Raw genomic sequence first — 16,253 nt, forward strand, 5'->3', positions numbered from 1 at the left:
TTGTATTTACTGTGTTAAAGAAACCTTTCTTATGTTTGAGTATTACACTATTAATTCCAGTAAAGAACTTTTAAAGATGGACATCGAGTTATTGGCAGTATTACGAAAAACGGTTCATCTTCTGAATCCTAATGTGTCACTTTCAGAAGACTTTTTGTTTAAAAGGCGGCTGTCAAAACAAGTCCTCTTTTTTTTATTTTCAAATATAAATTTTAATTCAGGCGTTTGCCCCATGGTTGCCAGGTGTTCATAACAAAACACGCAAAATTGGGGGGGGTCGCATTCTGGGGTATTATATTCACGGTTTTTGGCCGGGTTCCAAGGGTTAAATTCGCATTTTAGGGGCTCAATATCACGTGTTTGTGGTAGCTTAAACGGTGGACAAGAAAAACAAACCGCGGCAACAGTGTTAAAGTAGCCCAATAACGCGGGGAAACCGCGGACATTGCAACAGTGATTCGCTCGCACATTCGCGGGCTTTTTAATCAAAAGCGCGCTAGGATTCTTAGAGGAAATGGCGCGAATTTCCGAGGTAAGTTCTGGCAACAATTATATCCGCGATTTAATACATAGACATTAAAATTAACATATATTAAAGGAAACATATTAAGCTGCGGATTCTTCCCTCAAAAGATAATTTAGTTTTAAGTGAAAATGCCTATGAGAAAACGTTTATAACCGATTAAATGTTTTGATCAGTCTCTTGTTTTCAGTTGAAGACTTAATGTAATATAACTTTACAAAGATATACAGCTCTAAAATACATATTAAAATATAATTAATTACAAATGTTTAAGCGACAAATCAAACCAAACACATTAAGATGTGGTTAAAAGTATTTTTATTGGTTACAATATCAGTGTATGGCAGCATTATCACCAGGTTACTTTACAAATACGAAGAAGTTGAGAAACAATTACTAAAAATGATTATTTGAAATTATGGCACTGTCAAAGTACACAAGGCACCACACTCCTGGTTGTACTGGCTCAAAATAAAGAAGAAAAACAATGTGAAGCTTACAAAGAGCCAAAAGTATCTTATGAATACTTAAAAACATTAGGGTTCTAACATATACTGTAATACTAAAAATTTTCTTTTGTTGCCAAGTTTGAGTGTTTTGGAATTGGAAATAATTGGTAAAAAAAAAAAAGAAAAATGCATTTGGAAAAGTCAATGGTTTTCATTAAAGCTCTGAAAGACTACATCAGCATTTCAGCCACTCTTTTGGCAGCTATATGTTAAAACTGTTGATTTCAGCTGATCCACAATCAACTACTCAAATCCTAAACATGTTCATAATAAAACAACCACAAAAAGAATCACTGATTTGCAATCTTGCAACATCTACAATACCAACAATATAAATCGGACTTAAATCTAACCGATACTTATAATACCAGCATAATTCATGTTTAAACTGAATTCAAAGTGACTTCTAAATGAGACATTATTACCAAAGACATCCCTTTTCACAGTTAATCATCATAAAACTCAACAAAAAACAAACTAAAATCAATTCCTTTATGGAGCAGTGAAAGGGTTTTTATTTATGCTAATAAGAATCTTCATACAAAAAAAAAAAAAAAAATCCATGTTTTAATACCCTAAAATAATTTTAAGCTCCGATTCCCTTTTATATAAAATGGTAAAGTAAAAGAAATATTTTAAATGCTTTTCACAGTTACATGACGTGTTAAAAGCGTTAACAATGGCACAAACATCAGCGTTTTAATGAGGCTTGTTAAGCTGGTTACGGACACACATCTCAAACTAACATCAATACTGTAAGAACCGATGGCACTTAAATATGGCGAAAGTGAGTAAACTGCTTCATCGCTCTGGTCTACGTTTATTTTGATCCATAGAAAAATTAAGCCTAATACAGTGACTTGTCAGCAGTTTAACTTGAAGTTTATCTTGACCAGGTAGTGTTCTTCATTTCCACCTGTATGAATACATTTACATGCTGAAACTATGGTCACAAAAAAAAAAAAAAAATTAACACCAATAAAAATTTAGACTTTTTTTTCCCCAAGATGTTCCATCTTTGTAACACTGCAACATTTAAATTTAAGAGAAGGGTTTGTGGGCATTTCCAATTTAGAAACCGATAAAGCAAGTGTTAGGAATTCATTCAAAGCACAGATTTCTTTGTAAGCACCAAGAATAGGAATTTATGCACTAGGATTAGTTATATTGTGATCGCTAGTATTTAAGGTTGAAGTTCAATGGCAGATCGATAATTAAATTTTGTTACCAATCAAAACAAGGCGTCAAAATGCTTGGAGTTAAACATTCAATCTCAAGGCTGCGAGAAAATTCAGTGCTCTCATTATAAACCAACTCAAGCACCAATAAACGATTATTGATTTAGTGGCGTGTATAAAAAAAAAAAAAAATCATAATAAAAGTTCAGAGGTTTTCATCTGCATAAAAAAAAAAGTTTTACGCTTATTTTCCAATGCACTGAAACTTCAGAAAATTCACAATGTTTTTGTAATACATGCAATGTTCCAACTAGTTTAGCGTTGTTTTCTATGTACAAAAAAAAAAAAAAAATTCTTTTTAGATTAATGAAATTATCATGGGCAAATGATCAACTAGAAAAATATATACATGAACACTATGTATATACTATATGGTATATACATACACATAATGCTGTACATATATACCATATCTATATTCATATACATGAATATTTACATATTACACAATGACACTTTAATAATCTCTTCCTAGAATTCCTGTGGCCTGCGGTGATGATCGGCTTCTCCACGGGATTCATCTACTTACTGAAATCATGTGTAATAACTGGAATACAGAGGGACTGCTGTGGATAGACACAGAAAGGGGACCGAAGGAAGCAGGAGCCAGAGATTTCAATACCGCTCTCAGTTCCAGATCCGAAGGAAACTGTCCCATGATCCCGTGGCCACAGCCATCCCATCATCAGGAACTCCTAAACAGCTCACTCTGTTGTCATGACCGGCCAGGACACCTGCACAGACAGAGACAGAGACAGAGACAGAGACAGAGAGAGAGAGAGAGAGAGAGAGAGAGAGAGGGGAGATATACAGGTTATCATGATGCAAAGCAAAAAAAATAAAATAAATAGTAGCAAATAATAAATAAAATTAAATTATATAATAATAATGCAAACATAAATCAAAAAAAGAAAAAAAATGCAGTAAAAACAAAAAAAACATACAAATTAATTAGGGATGCACAATATAAGATCTTTGTCGATATCCGATGCCAATATTTTGGATGATAATCGGTGCTGATACCGATATACATTTCCTTTTTTAATCTTAGAGATTATACCAATAATTTTACTTTGGTTATTTGAGCAAAAACCTATTTGTTAGAATTAATAAACATTAAAGTTATTTTTTAAATGAGTACACTGAAAGTTTTGAAAGAACTATAATAAAATCAATCTCCCGTTTTTTTCTTTTTTTTATTGTCGGACAGATGCAGTTGAAACTTAAACATTTTATTTGTGGATTTAACATTAACAGATGACCTAAACGCTAAATTTAATTTAATTTACAATAGGTCTGCTCCGATCACGATCGGCCGATCGTTATGCGCATCTCGTCAGTAAAGCCGGTTCTCTAATAAGCGGTAAATTCCCTCAGGTGCGTGATTTCACATAGAGCAGCTGTTACTACACGGAGCCGTTGTTAACTGAGAAGATGCGCAAATCCACGTTCATTTTCAGCGTTTATTAGCGCATCTTCTCAGTCAACAACGGCTCCGTGTAGTAACAGCTGCTCTATGTGAAATCACGCACCTGATGGAATTTACAGCTGATTAGAGAACCGGCTTTACTGACGAGATGCGCATTAACGATCTGCCGATCGTGATCGGAGCAGCCTAATTTACAAGCTATAGCTTCTGACCAAAAAAAAGTTGTGATTTTATGACATTGGTAATGCTTTATTTATTCATTCAGAAACACAAGTATCTTAATGTTATGTATAGAGCTGCAACTAACGATTATTTTTTCGATTAGTCAACTACTCTAACGATTATTTTTATTACAATAAATAATCTAATGTTCTTTTTTTGATTAGCTAATGAATCCTTTGGATAACTTTACAAAAAAATATAAGTACAACTTCTAATATAATATTTCAACCTTTATTCATTTTCAACCAATGTGGTTGAAGTTTTTACAGTATACAAAAATAAAGAGGCAAAGAAAACTTTACTATGGTAAATACGAGTTTACGATAGCGTTTATAATTAAACCACAGTAGCCACAAATTTACAGTTGTCTGAGACGTCATGAAATGTTCTTTAGCATCACAAACCATAAAATGTAGTCAGGGTTCTTCTGTTATGGTTTAGCATGGTTTCCAGAGATCTGGAGCTGATTCTGAGTAGCTCGGTGGTTTGTGACTGTTGTCTCGCGGCGCACTGTCTTTTAAGGGGCCGTTCACATATCGCGTCTTTTGCGCGCTCAAGTTCGTTATTTCCAATGTAGGCACACGGTATGCACGCTCATTATGGAAGCAACGCGGTCGCGACGCGCACGCGAAAACAGGCGCGTCCGCACAGCATAGAGTTAAAAACATCTCAACTTTTCAGAATGCCGCAAGCACATCGCGGGTCATGTGACAAGAACTAACCGATCAGCTTCATCCTTTCCGTAACAACGTTGAAAGCTCAGCTAAGATGAAGGAACAGCTGATCATAGCTGTATATGGATTGCCATTTTTAAATAAATTTAGTAGCAGAGCTACTGCAAGCGATTTTTAGTGCTACAAATCCATTCATCCTTTGCTGAAATTTCTGTGTCTTCAAGGAGAGAGCACGTCATGGTTGCTTAGCAACGGCAGACGCCTCAGGGGCGCAACTGCACGAGCGCTTTGGAAAGAAGGAGAAAGCGTCTCGACTAGCGTTTTCCACACATTTTTAGGTGCCATATGTGAACGCCCCAACCAAGCCCGCACAAACACAGACTTTTTTATTTTATCCTTACTTCAGTCGCTACAGGGGATCATACCAATAACTTGTAATCTTTACAAGAATATCAGAATCATGCAATGAGCAAGTCTGCGTTTATTAGACACTTAATAATATCACATCAGTTTGTTCCATCACATCTGCAGCAGAGACCTGAACCAGGAAGTTGGTCGCCAGATCACACGGTAACCAGTTAAACTGTAACACCGGAGAGCGCCAGGATGTTTTCCTCTGAGGTGCTCGTGCATCGCAGTTGTGCTGCCGTGGTACACCATATCGGTTTTACAAAGGAAACAAAGGGCCATTTTATTTGGCCTCTGTTTAAAGTATTCCCATACTTTTGATAACAGTGGTCTCTGTTTTTGTGATAGAATGCAACTTTCTCCATTCCCACTATGCCATTAAGCGAGATGTAAACAGTGTGACGCGTCGAAGCATTTCACACACGTCAACGTATTTTTGTAGTCGGCATAATTAATGACATCGACGCGTCATTGCAGCACTAGTTATGTATGCATTTTACTTTTAATTTGATTACATAAAGTAATAAATAAATAAAAGGCCTTACAGGACAGGCATTAGGACCTGGGGGAGGCTGTTGCTGCATGCACTACAATGTATTACTTAATCAAATTAAACAAGATCCAAAGCATCATTTAATAATCAGGCAAAGGTTTGCTTCAAGAATGAATGACCACACTGCTGACGTGATATTATTGCTAGCACACCCTGAGCTCATGCGAGTTATGCATCTTATAAGCAAGGCATATCGGCATTATTTTCCATATGGAGCCGATGCTGATGTTTACATTTTAAACCATTATCGGCCGACTCCGATAACGTTCTGATAATATTGTGCTTCTCTAAAATTAAGAAAATAAAACAAATAAAATAAATTAAAATATAAATAAACTAATTCATAAATAATAATAACCAATAAAAAAAATTATAAGAAATCTAATTATAAATAAAAATCAAACCATAAAAATTCAAATAATAAAAATAATAACACTAAGAAATAATAAAATAAATATAAAATCAAAGTTAATAAAAAAATATAAATAAAATGTGCAAAAACCCTCCCCCTATAAAACACATTTTTAAACGTGTATAAAACACATTTACAGCATTCTCACACTTACATTTTCAAGGGTAGTGAAAAAGTGTTTTGCTCTTACCTGCACGTTCTCCTTTTAAAGTGTCCCAGACGTTGCAGTTGAAGTCGTCGTATCCGGCCAGCAGGAGGCGTCCGCTTTTGGAGAAGGCCACAGAGGTAATGCCACAGATGATGTTGTCGTGAGAATACATCATGAGCTCCTGATCCGCGCGCAGGTCAAACAGCCTGCAGGTGGCGTCGTCTGAACCCGTCGTGAAGGCATTCCCATTCGGAAAGAACTGTGAGGGAAAACAACCGAACTCAGTACAACGGTCCATGTAGAGGAGCTTCTAGAACACAATAAACACCTCCCGACTTAAACAGCAAGCGTGATTTTAAAAGTTGATCGAAATACTTACGCAGACGGCATTTATATCAGAGACGTGGCCGGTGAATGACTGCCTGCACATCCCGTCTCTGATGTCCCACAGTTTAGCAGAAGCGTCGCAGGCTCCTGACACGAACGTCTTTAAATCAGGACTGACAGACAGACTCATGACATCACCCGAGTGTCCTGTGAAACTGGTGGTCTGTTGGCCCGTCTCAATGTCCCACAATGCACTGCAGGAGCAAAGTTAAACATGGAGTCCATTTCATTTCAATCCAAACCAGATGCTTTTAATTAAAAGACGACATGAAAGAAACTGTATTTAACATTGCAATAAATATTTAAAATAAATATTAGCAATCCTAGGGAATGCATGAGCTCATTAAATATATACCTTAAATGCAAGTCACTTTGGATAAAATAAATGATAAAGCATACAATAAAATTTTTGATTTTGTCTTTTTATAAATCAGAATTAAGCAGGAAAAATTAAACTAAAATATGAACATGCCAAATAAAGTCAAAACCGCATACGCCATATATCCCTTGACATACTAATGCTACACAGTAATCAGTTGAATTATTGTTATTACTGTATGTAACATTAACTCACCATGTGGTGTCACCAGAGCTGGTAATGATCTGATTGTCATCAAGAAAACGACAGCAAGATAGATAGCCTACAGAATCATTCATAAAAATTAATTATGTCTTTCATTGATTAATTATATTTTGTATTAAATGCCATACAGAGATACAGTTTTAGAGCAGGGTTTCCAAAACTGAGGTTTGTGAGTAAGCTAAGGTAATAATATTTATATTATTAATACTTCATAAAATCATAGTCAAATTGGAACACATAATTATGTTTACACATGATATAAAACACAATTGTATTAAAACAATGTCTGAAACAATACTTAGAATTTTGTCTCTTTTGCTCATCAAGGAAGTATTTATTTGATCAAAAATATAGTAAAATTAGTAATATTGTGAAAAATAAAATAACCATTTTCTATTCAAGTATATTTTTTAACAATTTATTCCTGGGATAAAGCTGAATTTTCAAATAAACAAACAGTAGTGGATATATTATTTAACATCAATTATATTACAATACAAACAGTAAAAAAATAAATGGTTTATTTGCGTCATCAGAGAACCAACAATACACAAATGTGTTGTTAAATTATTGAAAAACCTTCTTTAAAATTTAAGGTCAAAGGGGTTCTGCTGATTAATCCCGGTTTTAGAGGAAGCACCAGGTAATATGAGATAAATAAAGGTGCCTCTACCTGTGTGTCCAGCCAGCTCTCGGTTGACCCGGACGTTGCCCTCGCGGGTTTTCAGGCTGTAGGTGGAGCAGATGTTGTCCAGGCCTCCGCAGGCCACGTAGTTCCCCGACGGGGCGTAGGCACAGGTCATGACCCAGGACGAGCGCAGGGGAATAGCGTGCATCTGCCGGACAGAGTTAAAAACATACAGCTTACTTTAGCAATATAACGAGCTAAAGCTAAAGATTAAAGGAAAACAACTGTAAAGAATATTTCCTCCAAAAGGTAACTTGCAAATAAAAATGAGATCAGGATGAGTTTGGTTTGTAGAAATGCAGCATTGCATCAGTGTCTCATCAATGGATGCTCTGCAGTGAATGGGTGCCGTCAGAATGAGAGAAACCTCTTAATGCTGGATGTGTTTCATCTTTTGTCTTCTCCAGATGTTAACTGATGGACTGGAGTGCTGTGGATTATTGGGATGTTTTTATCAGCTGTTTGGACTCTCATTCTGACGGCACCCATTCACTGCAGAGCATCCACTGATGAGACACTGATGCATTTCTACAAACTCGATGAAGACACAAACTCATCTGTGAACAGTACATTAGAACTATTTCCTTGTAGAGCATGTTTTATCTGATTCAACCCATGAAAATGATCTTTCTCTGTGTAAATTAATGTATTTAGGTCCGTGATGATAATTAACTTTTTTAATTTGAATAAAACAATGTACACGGCTCTAGTATGTCATTACCTTGTTGGTCGTATAACCATCCCATATGATGAGTTTGCCATCTTGGGAGGCACTGACAAGTAACCTGGAAAAAGGCACAGAAATTATAAATATCCACACTGCAGCCGATCTATTTTTCAATCAACGAAATGTAATTAATATGGGACACAGATGGGATTTGAGCAACATGGTGGGAAAGCGCCTTATTATAGCTCCACGGAAAACGAACACCAGGGTCCCAAGCCGTATTTCATGTAATATTAATCACACAGTTGAAAGGAGACCAGCCCAGAGTGTTTAAAGCAGTGTTTGGTATCTAACAGCAATGGTGATGGTTAGAGACCCTCTGATCGAACACACACCTGGAGTCACTGCCCCAGTGCATGGCGTAGATTTTGGCCAGATGACCTCGGAGCGTGCGTCTTGTTCTCATCTGTATCCGCCCCACTGAGTCCAAGCTCGCGGTCATCTGCCATATGAGCGCAAAACAGCAAGAGATTAAAGATCACACAGCATCAGTCACCATTAGTTAGAGGTCTTCTAGTCCTATAATTCTCAGTTTCTCTGGATTTAATACGGATGGGTTTGAGTAAAATGTTAATATTTGTTTTATACTATCTGATAATATCAAAAAAAAAAAAAGACAAATTAGTCAAAATAATGTTTTTGTTTGTTGTGATTCGAATACTGATTAACTCTTCTGAAGTTAAAAAAATTGGTATTGTTCAGTTCGAAAAATGATTGAAAACATGGCATAATTTTATTTTATTTTGACTAGTTGACATTATGCAAAAAAGTTCTAAATGACAACACTTATATAAAATCTGGAAGAAATGTCATCACTAGTTTATAGAATAAAACAAAATTATGTTTTACATATACACTTAATTTCTTGCTATACCTGGTTGAACAGAATTATCAGCTTTAATGCACTTATCAAAATAAGGAAAGTCAAATATCAAGTTTTGTTTTCAAGATAAATTCAAAATGTGTTGTTTAACTTAAAATCTGCAAAGGAGTAACAAAAAAATTAACAACAAAACAGCAATATCTTTTTCTGTGGCTATTTGGATGCAGTGAAACATTCCACAGAAAACATCTGAGCTAGTTTGCATTTTCTTCAGTCACTGGCCATAATCAGGATTATGTTTTCAAAATCAGTCATACATGTGAAAATGGACTGATAATTGAACAAATAGTTATATTCTGGCTCAACTTTCTGCTGATTAATTGAAAATACAAGACTTCTTCAACTTACAAATGGTTGTCAGAAACAGTGCAACAAATTTAGTGAAAAAGCAAAACTCTCACTATATTTGCTATCAGCAACTCAATAAGTAAGAAACGACTATTGGATTGTATTTAGCAAATATGATGCAGGACAGTCCAATCATTAATGATTTTTGTTTCGTACCTGCGAAAGTGTGGAGTCACTGCAGGCTTTTCTAGCATCCTGAAAAACAACAACAACAACAAATGCAATTCATGACAAAACCTACCACTCTAAATAAACAGCACAGGAAGTATTCAGTTTACATGGATGTCCTTTTTGTTGCATGTCAGTCCAAACACTTACCCGGATCTGATTGCGAAGCTGTTCCGCTTCCTGTCGCAACTGTTCCAACTCACTCATTGTTCCTGTTTGACCGGCACCTGAGACGACAACGTGCTGGACCTGCAATCATGCATCATACAGTTACATCATTCATACATTGCATGCACTCACCCGTCAATCAAACATTGCACTAGTGATGCATGTAAATGCATGAAAAAAAATGGACCAGTTTCCTTTGACCAAATCCATTCCAGCAACTTTAATTAAATGCACAGACTGATCTGAGAGAAGTGGGAAATGACACTGAGCTCAAAGGGTCTTCAAAACACCACCGACTGCTGCCAAATGCCACCCATATGTTCACTGACCTTTCCGTCAAATCAGGCCTCCGTCCGTATCTCTGATGTTTCGCTCACCTTTGACTCCACATGAATGCGTTTTAATAGTTAAAAGATCTACTACAAACTCAAACGGCGTCTGTGAGTTTTCAGTAACTAATTTATTCCAGAAATAAATACTAGACTGATGGTTTTGGTTACTACTCCAGTGACTCTTGTACCAAGGGTGTCATTTAGACAGAACTTAAACTGGAGTTTAGTTAGCCAATAATCCTTTGATGATCTTTTACTTTGTGTCCAGCAAGTTAAAAATATCCAATAAAAATAACCTTCCATGGATACAGTTAACAAGTTAAGCGTCCCCTTCTATAGTATTTCAATGTGCATTAGCTCATTAACAGAATATTTACAAAGGCTCGACAATAAGGACTGCACAATGACCCGGGTTCAGCGTGAAAGATGTTCGGGACAGTAGACCGGTTTGTCTCTTGCCCGATCGCACCACTTCCACGTAATCACTGCATTTCATCATTTGCATGTGTTTTTATGACTTGTTAATTTAAAAATGAAAGCAATTAAGAAGCATTTGGGCGCAAAAGACAACTTCTTTCAGCCGCCTGAATGGACAAATACAAACAAAAGTATATCAAAATACCCGCCCTGACAAGAAACTTTGTAGCTTTAAAAAAAGATTAATCTTTATTGAATTTATGCAGGCGAGTAAAGATGTATCAATCTACCAGAGATTTTTTGTTTTATTTCAGACTCTCTTCTATTCAATGCTCGCACACAAACTGCACTGAGGTCATTATCCCAATGGCCATTTGTACGGAAAATAATGTTGTCATTATAATTAGTCTGTAAACGGCCATTTTCTTTTCATTTGGTCTCTTTACGATGCATTTGAGTTAGTGTTTATATGCACAGCACTGCTGTGTTTACAGCGGTAACCAGGGAAACGCTGAATCACTGTACCATGAGCGCTGTTGCGTTTACAGCGGTACCCAGGGAAACGCTGAATCACTGTACCAAAAGCGCTGCTGTTTACAGCGGTAACCAGGGCAACGCTGTATCACTGTACCATGAGCGCTGCTGCGTTTACAGCGGTAACCAGGGAAACGCTGAATCACTGTACCATAAGCGCTGCTGTTTACAGCAGTAACCAGGGCAACGCTGTATCACTGTACCATGAGCGGTGCTGTGTTTACAGCGGTAACCAGGAAAACCCTGCATCGTTGTACCATGAGCGCTGCTGTGTTTACAGCGGTAACCAGGGAAACGCTGTATCACTGTACCATGAGCGCTGCTGTGTTTACAGCGGTAACCAGGGAAAGCTGCATCGTTGTACAGCGCTGCTGTGTTTACAGCGGTAACCAGGAAAACACTATCACTGTACCATGAGCGCTGCTGTGTTTACAGCGGTAACCAGGGAAACGCTGTATCACTGTACCATGAGCGCTGCTGTGTTTACAGCGGTAACCAGGGAAAGCTGCATCGTTGTACAGCGCTGCTGTGTTTACAGCAGTAACCAGGGAAACGCTGCATCGCTGTTCCGTAAGCGCCACCTACTGTCAGAGTGAATCTGCGTCTCATTCAACGACTGCTGTTTTGGATTCATACAGATTTATGTAGCATAATTTCACAAAGCTAAAGTCAGGTTATTCTGTTTTTGCTTCAGACTTTCAAATTATACACTCTAATATAAATCAACAGTCCAACATAAATCACACTTTTGTTTTTCAATTTATGATTAAAATGCAGTGGTTGCCTCTAATTTCAAATGGCTATTAAAAATCAAGGTGCAACATGGAGTGAAAAATATGCAAATGTTATTTTATGTGTTATTTTTTCAATTTCTGTACCTGAACATCTAAAAACTTAAAAATCTAAAGCATCATTTAATTTCTATTTTTGTGCTATAGGCCCATTTGTGATATAGAGCAATTACTTGTAATTTATTAATTTGTTCTTATTTACCGGCTGTCATTTGTTGAAAATATTGGTGTCATATAGGTTATTTATTAGAATACAAGATAACAGATCAAAAACAATGACAGCAACTCATTTATTTTTTGTGGCAGGGTCAGTGAAAATGTTGGCAGGGCAAGTATAAAAAATCCTTAGCATCGATCCCCATTTACTCAAAAGTTACTGAAATTTTAAACATTTAAAAAACGTATTTATTTTTTTGACACTACCAAGAGTTTAGAACATTTCAGATTTTTTTTAATGTTTTTTAAAGAAGTCTCTCCAGCACACCAAGGCTGCATTCATTTAATCAAAGTACAATAAAAATTTTGAATTATTATTATAATTTCAAATAACTGAATCTATGTTAAAGTCTAATTTATTCCTGTGATGCAAAGCTGAATTTTCAGAATCATTACTCCAGTCTTCAGTGTCTCATGATCCTTCAAAAATAGGCATTACCACATGGTTATTAAAAAAAATAAAAAATAATCCATTAATCCATTAAATTTAATAAAAATAACTAAAACATCAAATATACTGTTCTCATGCCATATAATTACTCATAGCATTATGTAAGTAATTGGTGATCCCACCCAACCACTACCAGACCAACAACACCCTCCATATTTTTAATATCATAACCATCATGATAAACTCCAGCAATGGGGAAACGTTTAACAATACAGCTGATGTTTCGGTTTTAGCCTTTATATATAATGCTGACTGATTTTACAAGTTATAAAAAACTGAAAATGTTTCCTGAAAGTGTGACATCAGTGCAGCATCAGTTTGTAAGTGTGACAATATAAATTAAAAATTCTATTTTAGGTCAAAGAACCTGATAGAAAAAAAAAGAAAAGCTAATAACTAAATTACAAAAAAAAAAAAAATTCAAATCAAATTAATAAAAAAAAAAAAAGAGATTACACATTTTGTTTACTTGCATGTCACGCAACCATTAACCAATATCTGAAGGCTATTAACATGAATGTGTTGTTAAATTTAAATATTAACTTAATTTATATTTTAGGCTGAAGGGGTTCGCAAATATATTTGACCCTAGAGCACAAAACAATTCATAAGGGTACATTTTTAGAAATTGATATTTATGCATGATCTGAAAGCTGAATAAATGATCTCTCCATTGATGTGTGGTTTGTTCGGAGGACAATATTTGTCTGAGATGCAACTATTTGAAAACCTGTTATCTGAGGGAGCAAAAAAAATTCTAAATATTGAGAAAATCATCTTTAAAGTTGTTCAAATGAATTCTTAGCCATGCATATTACTAATAAAAAATTAAGTTTTGATATATTTAAGGTAGGAAGTTTACAAAATCTCTTCATGGAACATGATTTTTTACTTAATATCCAAATGATTTTTGGCATAAAAGAGGAATGTATAAGTTTGACCCATACAATGTATTTTTGGCTATTGCTTCAAATAATCCTGTGCTACTGATGACTGCTTCACATATTAGATCAATATTTTAAGGTGTTCACTTGAATGTGTTCAAATGGATTTTCTTTAACAAATAAAAGACTAAAATCAGCTCTTGAAAATCTGAAAAGCTAATCCAACTTACATTTACGGGAAGTCGTGGCCTAATGGTTAGAGAGTCGGACTCCCAATCGAAAGGTTGTGAGTTCGAGTCCCGGGCCGGCAGGAATTGTGGGTGGGGGGAGTGCATGTACAGTTCTCTCTCCACCTTCAATAACATGACTTAGGTGCCCTTGAGCAAGGCATCGAACCCCCAACTGCTCCCCGGGCGCCGCAGCATAAATGGCTGCCCACTGCTCCGGGTGTGTGTGTGTGTGTTCACTGCTCTGTGTGTGTGCACTTTGGATGGGTTAAACGCAGAGCACAAATTCCGAGTATGGGTCACCATACTTGGCTGAATGTCACTTCACTCACTTATTCACTTATTTCTGAACCTGTGTGCTTTTATTTAGTTAGAAAACAAATACAACTGAAAAGCAATTCCAGGAAGCAATGGTCTCATATTTGCCTGCTGTGAAGAGGAAGTAAACGATATCACACACAATCACAAATTACAAAAAAATCTAACACGTGTATATATATATAAAAATGAAATTACCTAACAAATACTGAAATCTGAAAAGATTCAGTTAAACATAATACAAGGCCATTCTAACCTCTTGAAATACGTTAAAATTAACCATTATTAACCAACAATATTTACGATTATTGCATCAGAATAACATATCAAAAACAGCATATAAGCCTCGTAAATATCAAAATAATTAAAGCTGGCAGATATTAACATCTAAAAAAAGCTTTACCTAAATCAAAACAGACTGAGATTTCTGAAAGATAAAGTGAAAGTAAAACTATTAACAATCTAAGCCATTGGTGTCCTTCACAAAATACTTTAAATCTGATTTTAAAATAAATATAATCAACTTAGCTGGAAGATATGACGTTTAAATACAATAACTTGCATTGTGAATTCAACATTTATCTATCCAATGACTTTGATTGAAAAACAACAGTTCGTGTTTATAGTATCTCGAGATTGTGTGTCGATCAAGGACACATTATGACAACCAAGCTGAGATTTAAACCTAATACCTTTCATTAATCACTCAGATATTTAACCGCTTCGCCAAAATACACGTTTAGATGTTAAACTAACGCGAGGAAACACTTAAAACCGTTAATATTCAAAATAAAGCACGTTAAAACCGTTAAAATTCAAACTGAACTCTTGTGTTTATCGGGCCTCCTGTTGCCTCTTCACTCTCAACCATAACTAGCATATTATAAATTAACCAATTAGCTATTAAATCTAGATTAAATCCATAATTGACCCCCCAAAAAAGAACAAACGAGTTCAGCGGTGGAAGTAACGTTAAATCACAGTTTACGAGCTTTTTACAAGCAGGAAATAGACGAGAAAAGAGAAACACGGCGGTCGATTGTTTTTCCCCCTCACCTGATCAAGCTAGTTTGGGCTAAATCCGCTTCTTTTTTTAGATCCCTTGCATGTTGATTGCGCACAGATAAATTTCAAAGCAGAATGGTTCATTGGAAGTCAATTTTAAACATATTTAAAGGGCCACGCAGCCCTCACGCAAACTGAAGCAATTTTCTACAGCAATCTCTTCACCACACCCATAAGGGAACCGGGAACATGGCAACAGGCGCGGCGTAGGGTTGAACCGAAAAACACCTTTTATAAAACATGCTAAATTTTCTATATAAAAGCACACCTCGGATTTAAATTACGTATAATACATAAATCTTAGATGTACCTGGAAATTGTGAGTTTTCTGTGTGAGCAGAGTCAGAACTGTAGGTGTTAGCGCGGTAAGGTCTTCCCTACAGATGAATGGTACAGTCCGTCCGCCGCCTCAACAAAGCGCCTGTAGGAGAAACAGGAAGCGTATCCGCTACATGTTTGCGTCTCGCAGGGAAACGTACATGGTTCTGTCGTAGTAAAAGTTACATTTATACTCTTAAATGCTTGGAAACATTCAAACCTTTGTCTAATTTAAAACTCGAATATCATTGACGTTATTTCTCGACTTTATTGACATGCATTGTATTACAGACAAACGGATAGACAGGCAGATCAACATTTTGTGTGCATCGTAATAATGTGTATAATTTACAGTAGGGCTGTATTTAATTATTATTACCACTACTGCTGCTAAATAACAAATATTAGAATTACTAGATAACATTAAAACAATAAATATTAACACTTGAATAAGGCAGCACAATTCGGCCAAAATGTGATAATATTCAAATTTAAAATTAAATTAAATTAAAATGTATGCATTTAGCAGACGCTTTTATCCTAAGCGACTTACATTGCATTCAGGCTATAATTTTTTATCATATTCAATAATAACAATAATATTATTACTACTTCTACTGCTGCTGCTAAAT

At 35.8% G+C, this 16,253-nt stretch overlaps 1 protein-coding gene across 1 annotated transcript; it reads right to left on the reverse strand.

Annotated features, from left to right (window-relative positions):
- Positions 1-824: 824 nt before the first annotated feature.
- On the reverse strand, positions 825-15,474 carry gnb4b (guanine nucleotide binding protein (G protein), beta polypeptide 4b). The gene is made up of 10 exons (XM_059538390.1): positions 15,295-15,474; positions 10,051-10,149; positions 9,889-9,927; positions 8,837-8,943; positions 8,496-8,559; positions 7,760-7,922; positions 7,078-7,144; positions 6,496-6,697; positions 6,159-6,375; positions 825-3,004 (listed from the first exon to the last, which is right to left on the reverse strand). The coding sequence occupies exons 2-10, from the start codon at positions 10,105-10,107 to the stop codon at positions 2,898-2,900; spliced, it is 1,023 nt and encodes a 340-aa protein (XP_059394373.1). The 5' UTR covers positions 10,108-10,149; positions 15,295-15,474; the 3' UTR covers positions 825-2,897.
- Between the last annotated feature and the right edge of the window lie 779 nt (positions 15,475-16,253).

This window comes from Carassius carassius, chromosome 44 (genome assembly GCF_963082965.1).
Source record: "Carassius carassius chromosome 44, fCarCar2.1, whole genome shotgun sequence".
NCBI lineage: Eukaryota > Metazoa > Chordata > Actinopteri > Cypriniformes > Cyprinidae > Carassius > Carassius carassius.

Excerpts from the sequence above, each read along its gene's own strand:
- gnb4b (XM_059538390.1), bottom strand. The coding sequence starts at position 10,107 with ATGAGTGAGTTGGAACAGTTGCGACAGGAAGCGGAACAGCTTCGCAAT. Across the intron at positions 6,698-7,077 it reads AGCTCTGGTGACACCACATG|TGCATTGTGGGACATTGAGA; the intron begins GTGAGTTAATGT and ends TTGCTCCTGCAG. Across the intron at positions 3,005-6,158 it reads TTTAAAAGGAGAACGTGCAG|GTGTCCTGGCCGGTCATGAC; the intron begins GTAAGAGCAAAA and ends CTGTCTGTGCAG.